The sequence below is a fragment of the Falco punctatus genome (genome assembly GCF_963210335.1).
Source record: "Falco punctatus genome assembly, chromosome: 11".
Taxonomy (NCBI): Eukaryota; Metazoa; Chordata; class Aves; order Falconiformes; family Falconidae; genus Falco; species Falco punctatus.
The window spans coordinates 31,588,976-31,609,637 of NC_137591.1; the positions used below are offsets into that span (position 1 = coordinate 31,588,976).

Below are 20,662 nucleotides of genomic sequence, written 5' to 3' on the forward strand. Positions count from 1 at the left end.
CTAGGGAGCACAGAAGAGGACGCACCCTGGCCCTGGCACCATCCCTGGGGTGCCTTGGTTTCCTGAAGCTGCTTGATGAATGCTGCAGACCACAGCTGGACAGGCAGAATGAAGCTCCTTACAGCAGGAGCAGCTGTTTTGTTGCAGCAGCGTTGTGCGCTTTTTTTCTTCCCCTTTCCTCATCGTGCCCTTGGAGTGCCACACTCCAGTTTGCACAGAGCCTTTAGTAAACTGATCCTGAGAGCAGCCTGGAAGTAGGTAAATCGCCCCGAGGGAACAGCAGTGGTTCCCTAGGAGCCCGCGCTGGCTGCATGCTGCAGGCCCTTCCCCCTCCGGAAATGTGTAACTCCCAAACTGCAGGAGCTGGACGCAGCCCTTCCCCCTCCGTTCCTGCCCCCGGGGAGGCAGTTAGCCACCCTACCTCCTTTGTCTGGTAGCTACATCCATTCCCAATGTTTGTTTTAATATTACAAATGCCTGTTTGTAACCTGTCTCATTAAAGAAGAGGACACAGACACATCACCGCCATGCTGTGGTACACGGGTTTCCCACAAGGTACCTTTAATGTGTTTGCGGCGGCGGCAAGCAGGCAGTGCGCGTTTGGCACCAGCAGTTAATGTGCAGCACTACACATCAGACACCAAGTCATCCTAACCAGTGTTTTAGCCATATGAATAGAGAAAGTGAACTAAAACATAGTACTATGAGCACATACAAAATCAAGTTATTTGTGTTCTATCACACTTCCAAGTGGTAGCATTAGAAAAATAAACTTAAGACAGTTACTAACCAGATGAATACATTTTTGTTGCCAACGGGCAAGAGTTTAAAAACCATGAGAAAACCCCCACACTGAAGTTTTTGTTTTACAAAGGTTAGCTCACCCATAGTAACAAAACTGCTGTACAGAAAGCACCCTCCGCTTTTTTTGTCAAAATATGTGGAGCCAAAATCATTTTCCCATCCTAGGAAGTCACAGCTATGTTATGTTCAGAAACTCCATTCAGCTCGAGCACAGATGTTGCATACTAAGTGACGAGAGTGCAGCAGAGGCAGAAGCTCAGCAGCTCACACACAGTGGGCAGGCAGTTGGCCCGCTCGGTCTCTATGAACTCCAAAGGTTGTCTCTTTGCTTCAATAACCATTTCTCTGCCATCTTCATGTCAACAGGTAAAATACTCTGCTGAGTATATAAAAACTGTTATAAAAAGGCAATCATAAAAGATAAGGTATTGGCAGGCATGTCAGCTTCTTTTAATAAAAAAAATAGCCATTATATCTATTTAAATAAGGCTTCTTGTTACAAATTGTTCCAGTTACTGAAGGAAAACAAGGCCTGATGAAAAAAAACTATCCCCCCGTAACCCTTACACTTCCCGCCCCAAGAACACATCCTACAGGAGAAGTCATTTAATGTGCAGTGACAAAACGAACACTGGGGGAAGCTCCTGAAATGATATGCCAGGTCTAGTTTCTCTTGCATTATCTTCAAAATCTTTTAAAAAAAAAAAACAACCCTAACCCAAAGTTCTAGAATACACAAAAACCCCTTCATCTCGATATTCTTTCCAAAACAAATATGTACAGCACATTAATATGCAATATGCAAAAGCTCTGTGTTGCTGTCGGCAACATCTATGCCCTCCCCAACCCTATTCACATGTGTACCTCTACTGAAACACAATTACATCACTAAGCCTGTTAGTTTGAAAAAGGAATTTAATTCACTTAAAACTTGTAAATTTTTGTGTAGGGGCTCCATTCATTTGACTCTGGGTTGTAGACTTCAACTGTGTTTAAGAATTCATTGCCATCAAATCCCCCAACTGCATAAATGGTGTTTGCCACTGTCGTAATCCCGGCGTTGCTCCTCGGCGTAGTCATACTTCCCATCATCTTCCACTCGTTCTTCGCAGGGTCGTACATCTCCACGCAGCTCACCGCGTGAGAGCCATCAAAGCCTCCACCGACAAAGAGTTTTCCTATCAAAAGGAAAGAAAGTGAATGAATGCTTCACTGCTGAGCACCAGCCTCACTGCCAAGCGCAGCTGCCTGTCCGGGGAGAGAAGCTACGCCAAAACAGAGGAAGTGCAGGTTTTCCATCAGAAACCTTCGCCTCATTCAAGGTCTGAAGTTACAGCACTGACCTGCTTTCGGTCTCTTGATCATTAGAGCTGACTGGAAGTTATTTCAGAGTAAGCACAAAGTCCTTCAAAGAGATGCAGCTCTACAAGCTGCATGGTGATGTTTTGAAAAGAAAGAAGTGAGGGTGAATGCCCCAAAACAAAACCAAAGAGGTTTCTTTGGTTTTCTGCTTACAGCTTTTAATTAAAATTGGAGGCACAGCCAGGTTCTTACTGTATTGTCTCCTCCCTGAGGAACACAGCTTGGTATTCTACTCGTATTGTAGCTTAACATGAACATTTCATCAAGCGCAAGAGGTTACTTCAGCCCGCGGAAGCCTACCGTCATGAACAGCCACTCCAGCTCCTCGCCGGGCCACGTTCATGGGCGCAATCAGGGTCCAGGTGTTGTTCTCAGGGTTGTAACGCTCCACGCTGTTCAGGCAGTTCCAGGACTCTGCTCCTCCGATGATGTATAAATACCCGCCCAGCTCACACACCGCAGACTGATGCCTCCCTACAACCAAACGCCAGGAGTTACAGCCCAGCCCAAGTCACGCACTAACAATATGCCACAGCAGTGGAAATTTAACCCATTTTTCTTTTTTTGTTTGGTTTGGTTTTGAGCCTGCAGTTTTGCAATTGCCCTTTCCCCTCCTCCCTCCCGAACTGCACAACACGCTTACGGATATTAAGGGGAGCGCAGCTTGTCCAAGACTTTGTTACAGGATCAAACACATCACAGTTCTTAAGTCCCTTCTGGCCATAAGGATCTGAACCACCAACAATGTACAGTTTTCCATTCAGGGCACAGACTCCTATTCATATCAGAAAGAATAATAAGTAAGCTAATAAATGAATAAATTAGGAAAAAAACACCAGCAATCAAACAACTGCAGACGTGTTACCTGCATTGCAGCGATTGGTTCTCAGTTCTGGAACAGGAGTCCAGTCATCTATTTCTGGCTCATACATTTCTCCACAGCTCAAGTCATCTGAGTGACCGTTGGACCCACCCACAACATAGAGCTGCCCCTAAATGGAAAAAAATACATACCTGCTTCACATCCCAGCACGCAACAACCCGAATCATCAGCACTGCAGTAACCGCGTAACTGCAGTTAAGCGACTTCTGTTACCATTCTGTCAAGTTTGCTCTGTTTGTCCCACCGCACCTGACCCGCACCCACCACACACCATTAGGACTGCCATCTGGAACCGAGCTCTCGGCGTCCTCATCGGCGCGATGAAAGTCCAAGTGTCCTTCTGCGGATCGTAGCACTCCACGGTGCGCAAACACTCCTCCCTGTTATAGCCACCTAAAACCAAAAGGTTAGATGGTGGCACGTTTCCAAAGGCCAACTGCTTTGACGCTGAAGAACCCGACCGCAATATATAGCATATATATGTCACTGTCCCCCCGCCCCCCGCTGAGCAAGCTTTTTTTAAAGACTTATCGCTATTTCTTTTACCTGCAGCGATCAGTTTGCTGTTAAGTTCCGCTGTGCCCAGCCCAGACCGAGCATACTGCATCGGAGACATGGGCTTCTCTATGATATCGTTTGGTTGCAGCTCGAAACTGAGACTCTTCAGCAGTCGCGGCGTGCTCGTGGGAGAGCTCTGAGGGCTGTTACGGCCGTGCAGGAATATCACACACAGCACACCATCCAGCACCGCCAGACACAGGTAGGTGTTACCTGTCATCAGGAAAAAAGGAGAGACCACCGATATAGTGAAATTTCACGTGCTAAATTTAAGTGAATGCCAACTAGGGTCTTCTGATCATGCTTCTCCCCTTCTAAGTGTGAAAACTTCATTTTTTCTGGTTACTGGTTCCAAGTGTTAGGCTAGTTACTGAAAAATATGAGTTTTAGATTCTTAATACAGTGCTCAAGGGACATTAAGACAGCAATCTGAAGACATCTGAGGAGAAAGTCTCCTCTTGCACACACACAGCAAATAGCTCTGTTTAATTAATTAGAGACTGCCTGTCTCCTTAGGACTTGTGTAAGTTACACACACCACGGGATTTGGGACAGCCCTGTCAATACGGAATTGAGATGTAAGTGTTCCCTGTTTGGCCCCAGTTATGTTAGAAACTTCGCACGAATTACTCAGCCAATTACTGGATTTGCATCATCGGTAAGAAAAAGCACTTCTGCGTTCCCTACAGATATTGAAGGGAATGCCCAGGGAGCGGGAGGTAGGTGCACAATACCAGATGCGGCTGTGAGACAAACCCTGCCCCAGTTACTCACTTGAAGTCTTCTCTGAAGCAATGATTTTCCACTCGTGTTTAGGACTCTGAACAGTAGCATTTGGAGAAAGGCTTCCAGAGGAGCTGCTACTAATCTGCTTGTGATCATTCTCACGTGGTGGCTTCTTCTGCAAAATCAAAAGGCAGCTACAGAAACCTAGCCAGAGACTACACCTCCTTCTACCTTTGCTTCTCTGAGCTAATACATAACTATTCCAGAGAACACTTCATCTACCACCTCCGCAGAGCAACATTTATAGCACACCTATATTTTCAACAGAACATCTTGCCTACTCAGCAACAGCGGCCAAAAACCAGCCTACATCTTATCCTGCTGCTCATTTCATCCTGCAGCTGCAGCTTTACACTGCTGCTGTCTGTCTAGGAACGATTTCAGGTTCCTAGAAGAGCATTGGAGTTACTAGCAGGATTTTCAAATGCAAGGAAAAACCTGCATCCACTTGGAGAGAACCAATCTACAAACTAGAAGCCTCACTCACAAGCTCTGCTTCTGGAACTGGACTTAATTATGTAATGCTATTTGGAAGTGAATTAACTATGCTCTTCAGTCCCTGAAGACGTATTAATTTCGCCTCAGTTCCTCTCTGTGCTTAGATTAGCTGTTTCTTGGATTTTACTCCCTTGATGATTCCCAATGACAGGAGACTTCTGCTTTCTTTTCTTCTTCAATTACATTTATACTGTAGCTTACGTTATTTCACTCAATTAAGAAAAACCCGCAAATTTCACATTTTAAATTACACAGCAGTTGGCTGGGTTGTTCAGGCTTTTTCGGAATCCTAACAGCCAAACACAGAAAGTTAACTTTCCGTCTGTTCTGCTCAGCAGCAAAGTTTCGGACCATGGTACCAAGTCTGCAGTGCTTGCCCAGTTCCCAGGAGCCTGACCTCTATGGAAACTGTAACAAGACTTCTGAAATACATCATCTAACTCACAGACAGAAGAGTTTGATTGCTATACTCCACTCACCATGAAAATCAATTCATTTGTGGATAGCATTTTTGTTATTTCTGCATCTTCATCCAATTACAGCTTATTCTCTTATGCTTAAACTGCCTCAGCAGTTACAGAAATTACAAACTTTTTTAATTCAACAATTTAAAAGTTACAGTTTTTCTAGGACTGTCATCTGTGGGTTTTCTGGGCTTGGTTCTCTCAAATGTTTAGAATGTCTGAAGTGGGCTGTTCTTATTATCAGAAAGGATTTAAGAAAAAAATTTCAGAACTCTTGGCCTTATTTCTGGAAGTGAACTTTCTGAATGTGCACCTCTCAGCTTCTAAGTATTACAAGTAGTATCCAGAGGTGGCAAAGTCTGCGAAGGCTTACTAAAAACAATTAAGATACTAGAAAATTAGCTGGCTTTTCATTTTCCTCTCTTTTCACTTCTAAAGTCCATGTTCTGGGATGAGATCTTTACATTAGCTAAAATTTTCAAGAAATACACTTTTGTACCAACACATTCCACTGTTGGGAATTAAAATACTACAATATATTTGCTTCTAACTCAGTGAATTTAAACAACCTTGATTTGTATAAAGCAACTGATAATTTACATCTATTAGCCCTTTTTTATTCTTTGTTTCTTAAACAGCCCCATGTTGCTAAGCTGTGTTTTTCAGGAATTGAGAATGACTGTATTTGGCTGGAACGTACTAAAAAAAAAAAAAAATCTCAAAAAGCCCAAGACTGATTTGTGCAGTTCAAAGCATCAGTTATCTCTAGATCAGAAGTTATCTACAGTTCCTTTTTAAAATTGCTCTTGCACATTACCAGTGCAGCTGAACAAAAGAAATGGATGCTGACAGCTGAAGGTTTAGGACTTGTATCTGGAATCTTTTTCTGTGCCCAAATTTAACAGACACATTCTCCACTGGAAGCCATGTAGTCTGCAATTCTTTACAGTCTCTTGAGTATCTCTACAAAGCCACAGCTGACTTGCTACAGCCGAGTGCTTTCCTACCTCTTCTTTGTTCTAACAGCCTAGGATTTATTTTGAAGTCAAACCTAAAGCACTTTGCAAAGGCTTAGGGTCACTCTGCTGAAAAAACAGAAGCAGAGACTAAATCATCGCCTCCAGCAATTTCGAGAAAGACACTTTTGTGCTGTGTATTTTTGCAGTAAAGCCACTCCTGCTTTCTCTGCTAACAGAACACAGGACTTCAGGTGTGCTGTAAACTGCTCCAGTCTATCTGGGGTTACCTGAGACTGTCTGCAATTTGTACCTGCACAAACTGAATGTGGTCATCATCACTGCCATACACCTCAGCCTGTCCATCTAGCAGATTTCCATCAAGCAGCTTGTGATCAGCTGAGTAGTACAGCGTTTGAACCTGCAAAAACAACAACAGAATACCCATGTGGCTACTGTCTCCACCGCTCCTTAGCTACAGGCAGATTACAAAAGGCAGTCGCCAGCATACTTCTCGTCATCTCATCTCAATCTAGCAGAATGACAAAACTAAAAGGAAGCAGATGTCATGGTGGCAATCTTCAAACATGGGATGAAGGTTCCTTACTTTCTCAGCTTGAGAGAAATCTTCATTTTCCAAGGACGTCTACTGTTTGTCCAGCACAGAAACATTAGACAAGCAAAAGGCACATTAATTTGCAGAATTACACAAATTGACAATCTCATGCAAGCATTTTCGTTACTCCCGCAAACAAGTTTTCTGCTTTGAAAAATACACATACTTATCTCGAGCAGAAAAAGGTAAGAGAGGCCAACAGTGAACTCTAAAAGAAAGGTATGGGAATGAGGGAAGACAACACAAATTTAAGTTCTGGAGGAAACTGTTGTCCACAATTAGACATCAGATGCGACTGTTTCAGTGAAATGCATCTGAATTTCAACATGATCAAAGCTTTTAAAATGAGTTTTTCCATGAGGAAATACACACTTGAGAATATATACAACAGTATCAACATGTACTTTTGCCTATACAAGTGCTTCCGAAGATCTATCGTGCTTGTAATAACAAACTTGGAAAATTTTGATGTTTCATGGGTTTTTGTAAAGTCCATTTTCTCTAGCCAATTAAAAATTTAGACTCCCCGCTAATTTTTCCATTAAACACTGCCCAGGCTACATCTAGTATTAGTATTCATGAGTAAAGCCATTTAATAACACACAACTTTCAAAAGAATGTATCCTGTAAAGGAGTAAGTAAACACCATTAAATCATCATCATCGTTCTCTGCCCACAGCGGATTTTCTTAGGAGAACTGGGGCAGGACTGCTGCTTCTGTACGTGTCAATACACTTGAGGTTTCTTCTTGGTTCTTCAGCCTTGGTATCCTAGTTTTGTTAATAAACCTATGGGGAGATAAATCAATGGGGAGGAACAACCATTAGAAGCTTTTACCTACTTCGCATTTACAAGCAAAGCCTGCAAAGGAAAACATCAAGAATCTACAGCAAGTTTCAGTACCACCTCCCCAATTCTACAGCAAGATACATGCCACTTTCAGGTTACTATACAGCACATAGTGAGCAAAAAAGGAAAGCGGAAGACCAGACTGAACAGTTCATTCAGCTCACCTGAACACCCCCCCAGTTTCTCAGCTTAGGGGTACCTACAGTAAAATTTAAATTCTTTAGGGTCACAGTTAAAAAAGTGAAAAAAAAAATAATAAAAAGGGATCATCCTTCATATTAAATTTTTTAAAGGGGAAAAAAAAAAAAAAAAAAAAGAAAAAAAGACGTTTACTCCCATTTTCTTAAAGACTAACCTCTTCCATGAGATCTTCCAGGCTGTCTCCATTCTCCCAGATGCTGCGCTGTACCCAGTTGATTACCTTTGTGTACAATTTGCCGTTGCTGGGTAGGCCAACATTGTCTTCCAGCATTACTTCAAGCTTGAATGAGAACAGAAAAGGATTATTTACTCTTGTATTTGTAGCATACTGGACTTCACGTAGTGAGCATTACTCTCACTTTACCACACAGCTAGAAAACTTCACCTACGAGGAGCTTTCAGCCAATGCCACTGAAACTAGGAAGCACATTTAAGTACAACTGCAGTTATGCTTAGAGGGGATGACAGTATGTACGCTCGACAGTTAAGGTTCATGGCGTATGAACATTATAGAGATCTGGGATTCGCACATTGTCAGTAAAGTCAGTACGCCAAGTTTTCCTACTCCCAAAAAAGAAGCTGTAACGGTTGCTCCTTAGGTTGCTTTTTGGCAATCACATACCAGAAGGAAACCTACAAACTTAAGCTAACCTTTAACCGTGGAAGTTTGAGAAATTCTTCCTGTTCTGAGATCTGTAAAAGATGTTCCTGAATGTAGCCATCGATCTTGTTCAACAAACGCGAGTCTCCCATACAACTTGCAAAGTTTCGGTAAGAGATGCAACTCTGAACATCCATCTTGGAGAGCAAATAGTCGCCACAAACCTGTTAAGAAAAAAGGTTACATCTTAGTTTACAAGTAGACAGATTTTTAATATATTTACATTATCTGTCCCAACACACAGCAACAGCTGTTTTCTAACCACAGAATAGTGACTGTTGTCATCCCGCCCTCCCTGATCTTACAGCTGTAAATGAAACATTGCTTTCCATACGAATATGCATATATGAAAAAAATCATACACATCTGAAAGCTACTCATGTATACATCGACCCCGTGCTTTTCTGTTGATCACCTATTCAAAACTACTTATCTGCAGTCAAGCGAAGATAAGAATCCCAGTTCCCTTGTCAAAGGTAGCCCCGTTTGGGGCAAAAGTAAGCACGTGTGAAGACAAGTGCTACCAAACTTATGTTCAGGAGCATGTGGATTTTCTTCCCATGTAACACTGCCACAGATTTACAGGTTTAAATACACCTCCCAATGCAACAAAGCACACCACCGCTTCCATGAACGTGAAAGTAAGCAACCAGCTATGATTCAGAAGCTGTTTTGCTTATACAGGTGCGCAAATACAGAACTTAACTTCAGAGAACCCTTTAGCACAAAGATAACACGAGTGGAAGCCAATACAAACTGATGTCACTCAAATCAATACAATGCTAATGAACATCTAAAGAAGCTTATCTGCCAAGTACTTTTCCCACAGAATCATCATTTTCTGTCTCATTAACACCAAAAAACATAAAGCTGTCAGCCTGAGAAAAAGGAATGGAATAATGGAAGAGCTGAGAACTGCACCTGCTTAACTCTCTCCATCTTCAACTTCTTTGCTGCAGAGTATACATCTTTCACCAGTTCTTTATCAGCTTTCAACCTGTTAAAGAAAGAAAATTCTCTTTGTTATTTTGATTTTTTAAATTCAAGTCTACTCTCTCTGGTTTCTGTGAAAACTACTTACTGAGCAGTATAGGCATAGTTCAACAGAACTTCAACAGCTTCTGGATTGAGATCATCGAATTTAACATGTGAAATTCCATGACAATCACTATCACTATTGAAGATTTCAAACAGGTAGGGACTGCAGCAAGCTAGCACAGCTCGGTGCGCCAACATCTCATGTCCACATACCTTTATTTAAAACACAAATAAGAAACGCACACACTGGTAAGATTTTTATTTTAAGCACACTTGCATAATAATAGTATAAAAGCCTACCCGAGTGAACGTCACAGTTCAAATCAATTTTTCAAATCAATATGGTCTTCAATTTATGTCAGCTGAAAAAAAATGTTAGCATTGCCTCTCTCAAAGTATATCTGATTATTTTTTTAAGTGTTCATTTTTCAGAAAAATCAGATTCTAAACCCATGCCTCACAATCAATGAGGTACACAGCATAGTGTAACAAAACCCCCACCGTATTCAACCATCATACTCAGACAGAAAAAAGGTACCTGGAGACGGACATCACAGAACTGACCACTTTTACGTAAGGCATTTAGTTTGGCAACAGATGACTCAATGAAGTTTTCATCTTCAAACATCAAATATCCATTAGGAATCATTTTGGTGTTGGTCTGGCTGAAAACAGAATATATGAAGTTTATAGACACAACATTTTCCTTCAGTATAGAAGTACTATTAACACATTGCTTGCAAACAAACATTCATGGGAAGTTTTAAAAAAATAAACAAAACCCATCTCAAAAAAAGCCTGGAAGACTACTACTGCTGATGAGTACATGTTGACAACAGTCCTTTGGATTGACTGGATTAATTATTCTCAGAGATTGAGGCCCTAACTTTTAATTTAGCCACATCACTTCGGTAGGTACCAACTTCAAAACTCCATGCTGAACCTGTGGTACCTCTGGGGGGGGGGCAAGTTGGAAACCACCAAATTACAAAAGCAGCTTCATTTTCCCCTCGGTAAAGATCAGATTTGGTGGATTCATCGCTGTTTTCTGCTCACTGCATGAAATCTGTCATACTGGTCAGCATCATTTTTTGCACAGACCAAAGAATTTTAAGTAACTAGTGAAGCAGATTAGCTATGGAAATAATTTTGTTTCATTTTGAGTAATGACTTGAATATTTTAGAGTAGCTGGAAGTCATGAAAGAACATTAGCACCAACAGAACAGAATTAAATATATTCTGAACCACCATCATGTATTTTAAGCCACCGTGAAACTAAAACAACTTCTGCTGAAGGTCTTACCCGTATACAAACACACCACCTCAGGTAAATTGGACCAAGACTGGAAAAATAACTTCAAGAAACTTAACTTTTGAATTTGGAAGCTATTTTATAGCTCATTTAATTGATTCTTTTTTTAGTTAAGCACTTTTAGGAAAAGTCCACTTCCCAAATAGGAAGCTAATTAAGAAGACTAAAACATGACCCAGAGGTGAACTAATGAACTTGAAATAGTAACTCAAAAAACAACCAAATAAATCAAATTTGTAAGTTTGAGCTGCTAACATATGCAAAAGTATACACTTTCCTCTTAAGATTTTAAAGGAAGATATGTGGGATATGCTACTAACGTTACCAGCAATAATTCATATTTCTATCTGAAGCTTAAGAAAATTCTGAAGATCAGACTAAACAAGGAACTCCCCAAAATAGAAAAAGTGGATAGCAAAAATCAGTAATAAAGATAGCAAGCGCCACACAAAATAATTCTAGTATTAATCCATTTATTTTAAATTCACTTACTACTGAAAGCATTTGACCCTAAACTGGCAACGCTAATCTTACTTACAAAGATCATTATCAATTTGTATACAGTTTCATTCGTTTCCTTTTATTAAAAAAAGGACAGCAAAGTTTTAAAGTCACAGAATTTCAGCAAAGGTATTAACTATTGCATATGCAGCTAACGGTATCAACTTACCTAGCAAATCTATTACTGTGAATTTTTAACTGGGAGATCTTAAAATAATCCAATGGTATTATTGTGTTAAAACAGAGCACTTCAGTTTCAGTATCTTCTGACAGGGAAGATGTTTGTTGAAATGCAAAAGCAGATGTGTCCCTGCAGCTGCAATACGGGTTCCAAAACTATCAGGCTTGAAGATGATGTAATAAAGTCCTTAACAGCTATAGACATGAATTTCTTCTGTGATAATCATGCATCATAATCTGAAATAAAGGAGAAGTTATCAAATAAGGACAAGAAATAGTACTACCATGTATCAGATGAAAGTTTAATGGTGTCTTAAAGTAGAAGTTCCTGACTCAAATGAGTATTTCTTCCCAACAGCCTGAAAAATTCCATAATGACACCAATATATTCTCATGCCTAACAAGAGGTCAACCACGTCAATTTTTATACCCATGGAGACAAGAAAGTGGCTAAATTAGATCTTAAAGAAAAAGTCAGAACAGCTGAATTCCATTTTCAGACAATTCCTTACCAACTCTAACCTTCAGCCCTTCCTAGATCTAGACCAGTACTGCTTGCTTACACAAGTAGGTAACTCCTAAGTAACAACAAAAATGACTACATTTCAAAAAAGAAACCAATCCACATGCCTCCTACCTTCTGCTTTTCCTGTAGTCATCTACTTATATCCTTCTTCTACTGAATGCCTAAAATGGACTGAAGGTGGATTAAGGACATGTCTGAAATGACTGGGCATGTCTTCAGTTGCTGGTACTTCCAGAAAGAAATTATAAGGTCAGAAATCACTAACTTAGTGACAGGTTTCTTTGATAAAGAGTCTCTTTGCTACCCCGCAGACAGAATCTGTAAGTTCTGACCAAGTTCTGCACTGGCAGTGCAGACTGGGGTAGCTTTGTTGGGATTCTGCATGCGGGTGGGCTGTTTATGCCAGGGGTTTTCAGGGAGGGGAGAAGAGGAGGAGCAGCAGCGGGGAGGGAACAGGCAATAAACACCCACTCTGGAACTTTCCATGACCCTGATGCCACCTCAGGAAAACATTGATCACTTCATCCACTTGAGTTGCCCTCTGCAGTTCCAAAACTATATTTGTATCCGCAGAATAAATGCCACATCGGGAATCAAGTTTCCTAAAAATAGGTGCAGCTCATTTCTCCTCGTCAAAAAGTAGCAGTCGCCTATGTTGTAGGCAAGAGAGCCTCGCGAACCCACGGCACGGGATCATTTTGGCCGGAACTGTACCTCCCGTGGTCTCTAGCAGATCAGCAGCTCAAGTGCAAGGCCTGTTCCCCAGAGCCACTGGGGGCATTATCCCCCCCCCTCTCCAGCTCCACAGGAAAACTGCTTCCATCCTTCACAGCTTCTTGCAACTGTGAAGACAGGACATTTCAGCCAGCAGATAACAGTGTCAAAAGAATTCATGTGAATTAAGTTTGGCTACTAGAACAGACACAAACGCATACACCTCAAGAAGGAAACAACTGCTCCAGAGGAGCAGCGCTGCCCCTCTGTAACACAGCATCCCTGAATGCAGGGAGGGCTACAGGAACGCTGCCCTGGGGACTACAGCCTTCCCCAGCCTATTTGTATAGCTGCCCATCCACAGCTTCAACGTCAGCATGCTTTGCTGGGGGAAAAAAAAAAAATCTCAAAGATGAAATGTATGTTCTTTTTATAATCCTACAGGCAAGTTATGAAACTGCACCCAAGCTATTTGCCAAATACTATTTAACTAAGTGTTTGGAAGGCAACACTTCTCTTGTTGGTACAACTGGTATAAATGTTTCAGTTTCTAAAGCAATCAACATGTTTCACTTCTCAAAAACAGAAGCAAACCAGTCTGATGTCCACACTTTCCCCAAAGATTCACCTCAACTGAAACATTCTGTTGTTCAAGGATGCAGAGGTATTAGTTCAACAGAAGTGTTGCAATGAATTACCTTGTAAGGTTATAAGAATTTATTAGAAGTTAGGCTTTACCAAGACCATCCACAAATGTACAAAAGAATTACCACCAAGAGACCTCCAACTTTATCATTTCAGGTTTTAAACCTTCCATTACTGTTTGTAGGAATTACCCAGACACAACAGCTACACTCACCTAGCCAAATGCAAACTACAGGAGGCATCTAAACAGGAGTGCAATGGATGATTGGTGCAGCATCAGACAATTTTGGTGAAAAGGCTTGGACCAACCCAGCCACCACTTGCTAGATTCTGAGCAGAAAGCCACACATCAGATTATCCACCGTGCTCACACTGGTCTTAAACCAGCTTCTTCTCAACTGACAGATCTCTTAAAGAAGTTTTGTTGTTAACCAAGCAGAGGTACGCAACTCCCAAAGCAAATTAAATGTATATTGCTACCACAGCTCAGTGTCTGCTCACACATCATATTATGCATTCCCCCATTCAATATTAATCAGGATTGCTGTTAATTACCAGTACTGAGGCTTTGGGGGGTGGGATTTTGAGTTACATGACAACTATTCAAACAATTTCAACTAAATTCCAGGATCATCCTCACTCAGTTTACATCTCTGGGTACGTTTTGTCACATTCTGCTGTAACAGAAGAACTTTCTTTCAAGTGCAGTGTTTTAACTTTGCCTGACGTACTTGCTTATGACCTTCAAGACCTAAACAGGACATCCCAAATAATTCTGCACTGAAACAGAAGGCTTGTCTTTTAAGGTCCCCCTTTGTGCATGAGGTGAAAACCTATACATTTTGCATTTATGCACCTAATAGTATTGTCCAATCTGAGTATCTAGGAATTTGTATGTCTTAATTATTGCCAGAAGGTTTCAACACTGTTGAGTGCGAACCATAGCTAATATTACTACTCAAAATGACATTAAATAGCACAAGCATATTCATTACTTTCCACATTCCTTTTGGTTTGGTATACTACTGCTAGAACAAAAGCCCAACAGCCAAAATTCAACAAAAAGCCAAGAATGCAGCATTTTCTGCATTAAAGGTTATAAACAGATACAGCAAACAAATTCCTTTTTTAAATTATTTAAAAAGACTAAATCACTTTGTCATTACCTTTCCCCCCTTGCTTATACTCTTATAGTTCATCAGATCAAGGACTATCAGTGGCTTTTTTAATAATTTTCCAGGATTCTGTATTTTTTAAAACCAAGTGTGATGTTCACAGATCACTGTCAGCCAGGTAAAGCATGAATGGCTTTGTTTAGTTTTCAGCTTTCTGATTACTTGAGAATGATTACTTTTCAGCTCCATCAAAATGCACTTATTTAAACACATTAAACCTAAAGAATTAGCATTCCAGAATAAGAATACCACATTCCATTGAGAAAATTCTTACTTGAGAGCAAGCCTATTTCCTGCAGTTATCTTTAAGATGAAGCATAAAGTAAGAGTGATATATAAACACTGGATTTCCATTCTAGTTTTGCTCTTAAAGATTGATACTGGTGTTGAGCCTGGAGACACCACCTTCAATCAAGAGTCGTTCACACTAGGTGTAATACTGCAGAGGACCAAGACAGGCCAGAAGCCATGAAGCATTCACACGGTGCATTTGAATGACATGGCTGTACCAAGGCAGAGGAATGTCGGTCTCAAATGTCAGCCCAGTTGCTCGATGTAAGCATAACTGTGTTGTAATAATTGTGTTTCCTAAACACTTATTGTCATGCACAGACCGAGATTCTCATTTGCTACATACATCTACCACTGGACCATGGAAGAGTCACAGCTCATAACACACTCCGAGAGATTCACTGCACTGAACCTCCAGGAGAGAAATTTCCCCCTTTAAACTCATCTTTCCATTTCACTGTATACGTGTTTAAAGGTGCATTTAAGACTACTCACCTAAATAATGTCTTCTCATCCTTCACTACACTATCCTCTCACATTTATCTTGCAACTACTACGGAAATAGTTCAGTTACAAGAGCAAAAAACGTCGTAGAGTAATACACTTGAAATTGTTACTTGTGTTCAGGATTTAGGATCTGTTCATGCCCCCCCCCCCCCCCCTTTTTTTTTTTTTACACAGTTGTTCACTGCAGAAAACATTCCAACATTTAAAAAACATGCTGCAAAACACTTGGTGTTCAAATTTCTCTGAGATCTAAAAACCATTATGGTGCCCCAGGACTCTCCACTGCAGAGCCACTTTCAGGGCACATATGAACTCTGGTCTCAGGTGAAGTACCAAGACAACAGGTCCCAGAGCCACCTACTGAGGCAAAAGTCACCTTACCCATGACCTAACAACACAGGCAGTATTTATTTTTCCTCCCATCTAAGAACTCTCATCTTTAGTATAGTCCGTTGGTACTTTCCATGTGCAGTATTTAATTTTAAAAAGTAAACAAAGCCCTTACTTTGTGCCAATTTTGTACAAGCTTTTTTGGTCAGATTAAGGTATTACCTCTTCTACTCACAAGTAAACCACTAACTTGGGGGAGATACTTTTTACTTTTTTGATTAGAAGTCAATACTTGTTGATATAATAATGGACACTTGATTGACACTCATGGGAAACAGTGAAACAAAAATGAAATTTAACACCACAGTTGATGCTTTTAGTTGCTAAGGGCTTTCTGGCTTTTCACAGCCCAGTTCAGAAGAAATGTAGGTCACAGCTGCAACTACTCGTAGTTCCATTACCTGTATCAGCAGATAAAACCAGACGTCCACAAAGATTTTCTTTCATACATTAGCATTTATTTATGGTAAAAAATAACTTGATCTTTTCATGTCTGAGTTTGCATTTGGGCAAAACATCATGGACCAGGACCTACAGCAACATACTTTACACCACTACAAAGGCTCAACTTCTCTATACCAGTGATTTAAAATAAGACTCATAGAATTCATATTACTTTTATTTTGCATATTCACTTTTCAGTAACTTTCTACCAAAGATTGAGTCTCATTGATAACAATGACTTGTAAACAAAATTGCTCTATTTCACTGCAAAGCAGCCTCAGTTGTGCTCCCACCCCCACAGTGAAGGGAGAGGGAAAGAATATTTGCTGTCACCGGTTAAGAATTGAAGGGGAAGGAAAAAGTACTACAGTCATTTTCCAAAATATTTTACATGCAGTCCAAGAAGATGTAATACTTGGACTGTCCTCTATAGAGAGCAAGCCTAGAGGGCTCTTTCAAACACACATTTATGTATGTAGACTTTAAAAATTTATGAGAAGTAGGTTTTATGCTTGAATGTTACTGCTGTTTCAACTACAACTCAGCTGTAACACACCAGCTGCCCATTTAGTACTGGCTTCCAATGCCATCCCCCCACGCTTCTGATACACTGTTTCACTGTCTTAGCACTCCCCATTACATCCCCTTGCATACTGGTTCTCCGTTTCCTCTTCTCCACCGTTACACTTTTTTGTTGTTGTCATAGTCTTTATCTACACCTCTTTATCTTCTGCCTCGCATGAGCTCTCTTAAAATCTGAGCTCTTTCCTTTTATTTTTTTCCCCTCTCCATATGGGTTTCTTTTTTTTCTGCTAACACACACTTCCCACAGTTTTTCAAACATCTGTCACAAAAACAGCAAACTGGTGGGGTTTTTTTGATTGTGTGTTGTCATTGTCTCCCCCCCCCCCCCCTTCCAAGCAGTTTTTGTCGTTCTTACCGTCTCCTGCTCCTTAAGGACTCAAGCTAAGGAAAACAAAATTAGATCTATTTAAGGTAGCTAACCCATCATTTCCTAACTGGAAAGGATTCCCTGACTGTTACATCCTGTGATCCAGGAATGAGGCTTGTGGCTACAAAATCTGCTTTCTAAAGTTAAACCAATCTCACCATCAAAGCACCACATCCTGCTTGGTTTCTTATTTTGTAGGTCCCAGACAGAAGAGAATAAGTGTGGTGTCTACACACCCATCGCTGAACACATAAAAAACCCTCCCCTCCGCAAACCATGACAAACAAGGAGAGCGACATGATACTGAATTTCCACTAGTCTGTCACCACTCGGCCGCCTTGTGCCCCAGTTCGTCAACATTTTTCCAACATGCATGAAACTGTAAACCAATTCAGGTTTTAAGTCTATGGGAATCCAGAGTGAAGAAACAGTGACGCTGTAACGCAAAAGTATTTTCTTTCTACCTTGACGCACCTCTGAAAAATTCTAAAAAGCTGCTGGAAATTTGTGCAGGCAGGCAGCAGGCACTGTATTTGTCCCTCCCGCTGCAAAAATAAAACCCCCAAACCTCTGGTCATTCACACTCATCACCTTTCTCCAGAAGCACTGATGCGGACTGACAACCGCTCTTTTCACTGTGTTATCGCCTATTTCCCAGAACCAGTACAGATGACAGGGTGGGCCACGACATTAGCACCCAGCTGTCAGCACACGTTCCTTCAGCCCGACGTGGCTCATTGCTTTAAAGCCCAGCATTCCTGCGCTCCCCCGGTTACCCCCGCGCTCCGGCAGGGTGCCGCGCTGGGGAAGGCGCGCAGGCACCGCCTGACCTTGGCACAGCACCCGCGCAGCGCCGGGGGCTCCTCCACGTCCCCCCGGCCGCGGGGGCCACGGCAACGCCGCCCCCCCCCCCCCCCCCCCCCGCGGGACGAGGCTCGGCCGCCGTGAGCGAACGGGTCTCAGGCCGTTCAGGCCCTTCACACAACTTGGCCGCGGCGCGCACGGCAACTCGGCGATGCGGCCGCCGCCGAGGAGCGGGCCCCACACAAGCAACAAAACGCCGCGGAGCCAGAGGGGCTCCGTCCTCCCGCCGAGGCCGCGGGGAGGGCACGGCGCGACGGGCCGGGCCGCCCCCAGCCCCCGCGCCAGCGCCCAGCGGCGAACAAAGAGCCGCGGGGCCGCAGCGCCCGACCGCCCCCGGCCTCGTGGTCGCTGCCCGCCCCCCGCCACGCCGCCGCCCTTCCCCTCACCGCCGGCGCGGACCGCGCCTGGGCCCGCCCGGGACGTCCCGCGGGGGCCCCGCCGTACCTGGTACCTCTCAGCGCAGACGACGCTGTACATATTGGGAGCCTCCAGACTGAGGGGGAAGCGGCCGCGGAGACGGAGAGGCGGCCCCAGCCCGCCGGGGAGAGGCAGCGGACGGCGCAGGGAGAGCGGGGCGAGGCGCTGCCGAGGGGGGCGGCGGGAGCGGGACGGAGAGGCGCGGGCGCGGCACCGCCAGATCGGCCGCCAGCTGGAGCAGCGCGCACCACCCCTGCGCGGGCGCGGCACTGCGCACGTAACCCTCCGCCTCCAGCGGGGCGGGCGGGAGGCGGCCGGCATCGCTCCGCCGAGAAACGAGTCCGGCCGCGCCCCTCCCTCCGCTGCCCAGGCGGGTCGGGGGGGCGCGGCGGGGCGCTGCCGCCGGCGGCTGGAGGGGCTGGGGGCGGCCAAAGGCAGTGCGCGGGCCCAGGGGCAGCCGCCGCCGCCCCGCCATGTTTCGATGAGGAGCCGCCGGCGCGCTCGGTGTCCGTAGCTCTCGGCCACAAGCCCACCTGGCTTGATAATTTTGTTTTTCAAAACCGAGGTCACTTTTTGACCTCAGCGATGACTTCCCCCTCATCGCTGGGATCGGTACTGCAGGGCGTCATACCTGCTTCAACAAAAAAATACCGTTTTTAATGCTGGAAACTCCCTGGCAGCCCGCCCTGCGCGTGGGGCCACCTCAGGCTCCGGCACCCCGAGCCACTCTGGCATGGGTGTTTTCCCAGCTGGGTGACAAATATTCCACACACACACATACACATTTTTCACAATAAATCCTATCTTGCTAGGCAAAGGAGCTTCAAAACATCCCTGCTGGTGAACCGGGGTGTTCGAAGTCCGGCCCGTGTTAGGTGTTCCCCCGCTGGTGTGAAGGGCTCCTGGCCAGGCCTGGCCGCGGGAGGCTCATGGCAGCAGGCCGCGGTGCGGGCTGAGCTCATGGCCCTCGCTTGCTTCCTGATCCAAAGCACCAAGGTCACCTGGAAGCAGGGACAGGCTTCCCCCCGGCTCCTTTCTACTGACTCGGAGGCCGCCTGGGTCAGAAGCTGGGAAACCTGTAGGAGGTGGTGCTGGGCGCAGCTTCAGCGCCTCGCCTGTCAAATGCATATGACACATATGATAATATTTACCCATTTCTCTTAACGTTCTTCAAGAATCTTGGCGGAGAAGCACTGGAGAAGTATTTCAAAACACTGAAGTTGGACAATTCTGAGGGTTTGAGCAGAAAGTGCTTCAAAATACTGAAAATTATGGCCTTGTCTCATCAGACACAGGCAGAGGCATTAAGCTGTAGGTATATTCCTTGCCTACATAAATCCTTCTAACTCTGGAAATATATACGATAGCACAGCACCCATGCTGCAGCTGAGCCTCTTCAGCTTCTCGTTTTACCAGCAGCAAACTGGACCATCTCGACTCCTTACCTCTATAATACATTCCCACTCCCTCTCAGTTTTCAAATCACCAGCCACACCTCAGTGCCTGCCTGCCCACTCTCTGCTTTCTTCTTGAATGAAACTTCTTATTAGGGCTGGGCTAATCAAAGCCACTTGTGCTAAAGCTGGAAGGGAGAGGGAGGTGAAGACAGGAACCATAATCAAACAAAACAGTGCTGGGGATGTTCCTTAATTAAGTAAACCTCAGTATTACACAAGCTGCTATTCCAGTATTCTTAGGAAAGGAGATGTCTTTATGAATCACCGTCAATTTTCACTATCAGCCACAGCAAGTGATGTCAAAGAGTGAGTGTAGCATCTTCCCAACAGCTCAGAGTTAACAGATGGGTGTTTCCAGTTCTTGTCACACAGATCCCCATGACAGGGGGGCACATTTGGGATCTTGCAGACCGTGGCTAGGCTGGGAGCTCAGGCAGCATCTCCTTTGGGCAGGTTGCATTCGGATCCCCAAACTCGTCTCCCACTGAAAGAAAAAAAAAAGGAGGGTTCTCTGCTTTGTAATCAACATGAAATTAGTTTACTTCATTAAAACACCATTGTTCCAGCTGAGATGCGACTATCTTTCTTACAATGATGGAGAAAGACTTCT

The 20,662-nt window shown here is 43.5% G+C and overlaps 1 protein-coding gene across 2 annotated transcripts; it reads right to left on the reverse strand.

Annotated features, from left to right (window-relative positions):
• Positions 1-524: 524 nt before the first annotated feature.
• Positions 525-18,878, reverse strand: IVNS1ABP (influenza virus NS1A binding protein). Of its 2 annotated transcripts, none has more exons than XM_080407585.1 (15): positions 18,623-18,878; positions 11,660-11,907; positions 10,215-10,341; positions 9,720-9,889; positions 9,560-9,635; positions 8,629-8,802; positions 8,132-8,257; positions 6,625-6,732; positions 4,382-4,508; positions 3,596-3,820; positions 3,321-3,442; positions 3,032-3,158; positions 2,810-2,941; positions 2,467-2,640; positions 525-1,982 (listed from the first exon to the last, which is right to left on the reverse strand). In XM_080407585.1, the coding sequence occupies exons 3-15, from the start codon at positions 10,323-10,325 to the stop codon at positions 1,729-1,731; spliced, it is 1,926 nt and encodes a 641-aa protein (XP_080263711.1). In that variant the 5' UTR covers positions 10,326-10,341; positions 11,660-11,907; positions 18,623-18,878; the 3' UTR covers positions 525-1,728. The 2 variants fall into 2 exon arrangements, with proteins under 2 accessions (XP_080263711.1, XP_080263712.1); XM_080407586.1 differs by lacking the exon at positions 18,623-18,878 and adding an exon at positions 12,308-12,594.
• Positions 18,879-20,662: the final 1,784 nt, after the last annotated feature.

Excerpts from the sequence above, each read along its gene's own strand:
- IVNS1ABP (XM_080407585.1), bottom strand. The coding sequence starts at position 10,325 with ATGATTCCTAATGGATATTTGATGTTTGAAGATGAAAACTTCATTGAG. Across the intron at positions 8,258-8,628 it reads TCAAACTTCCACGGTTAAAG|CTTGAAGTAATGCTGGAAGA; the intron begins GTTAGCTTAAGT and ends TTCTCATTCAAG. Across the intron at positions 2,942-3,031 it reads AACCAATCGCTGCAATGCAG|GAGTCTGTGCCCTGAATGGA; the intron begins GTAACACGTCTG and ends TGATATGAATAG.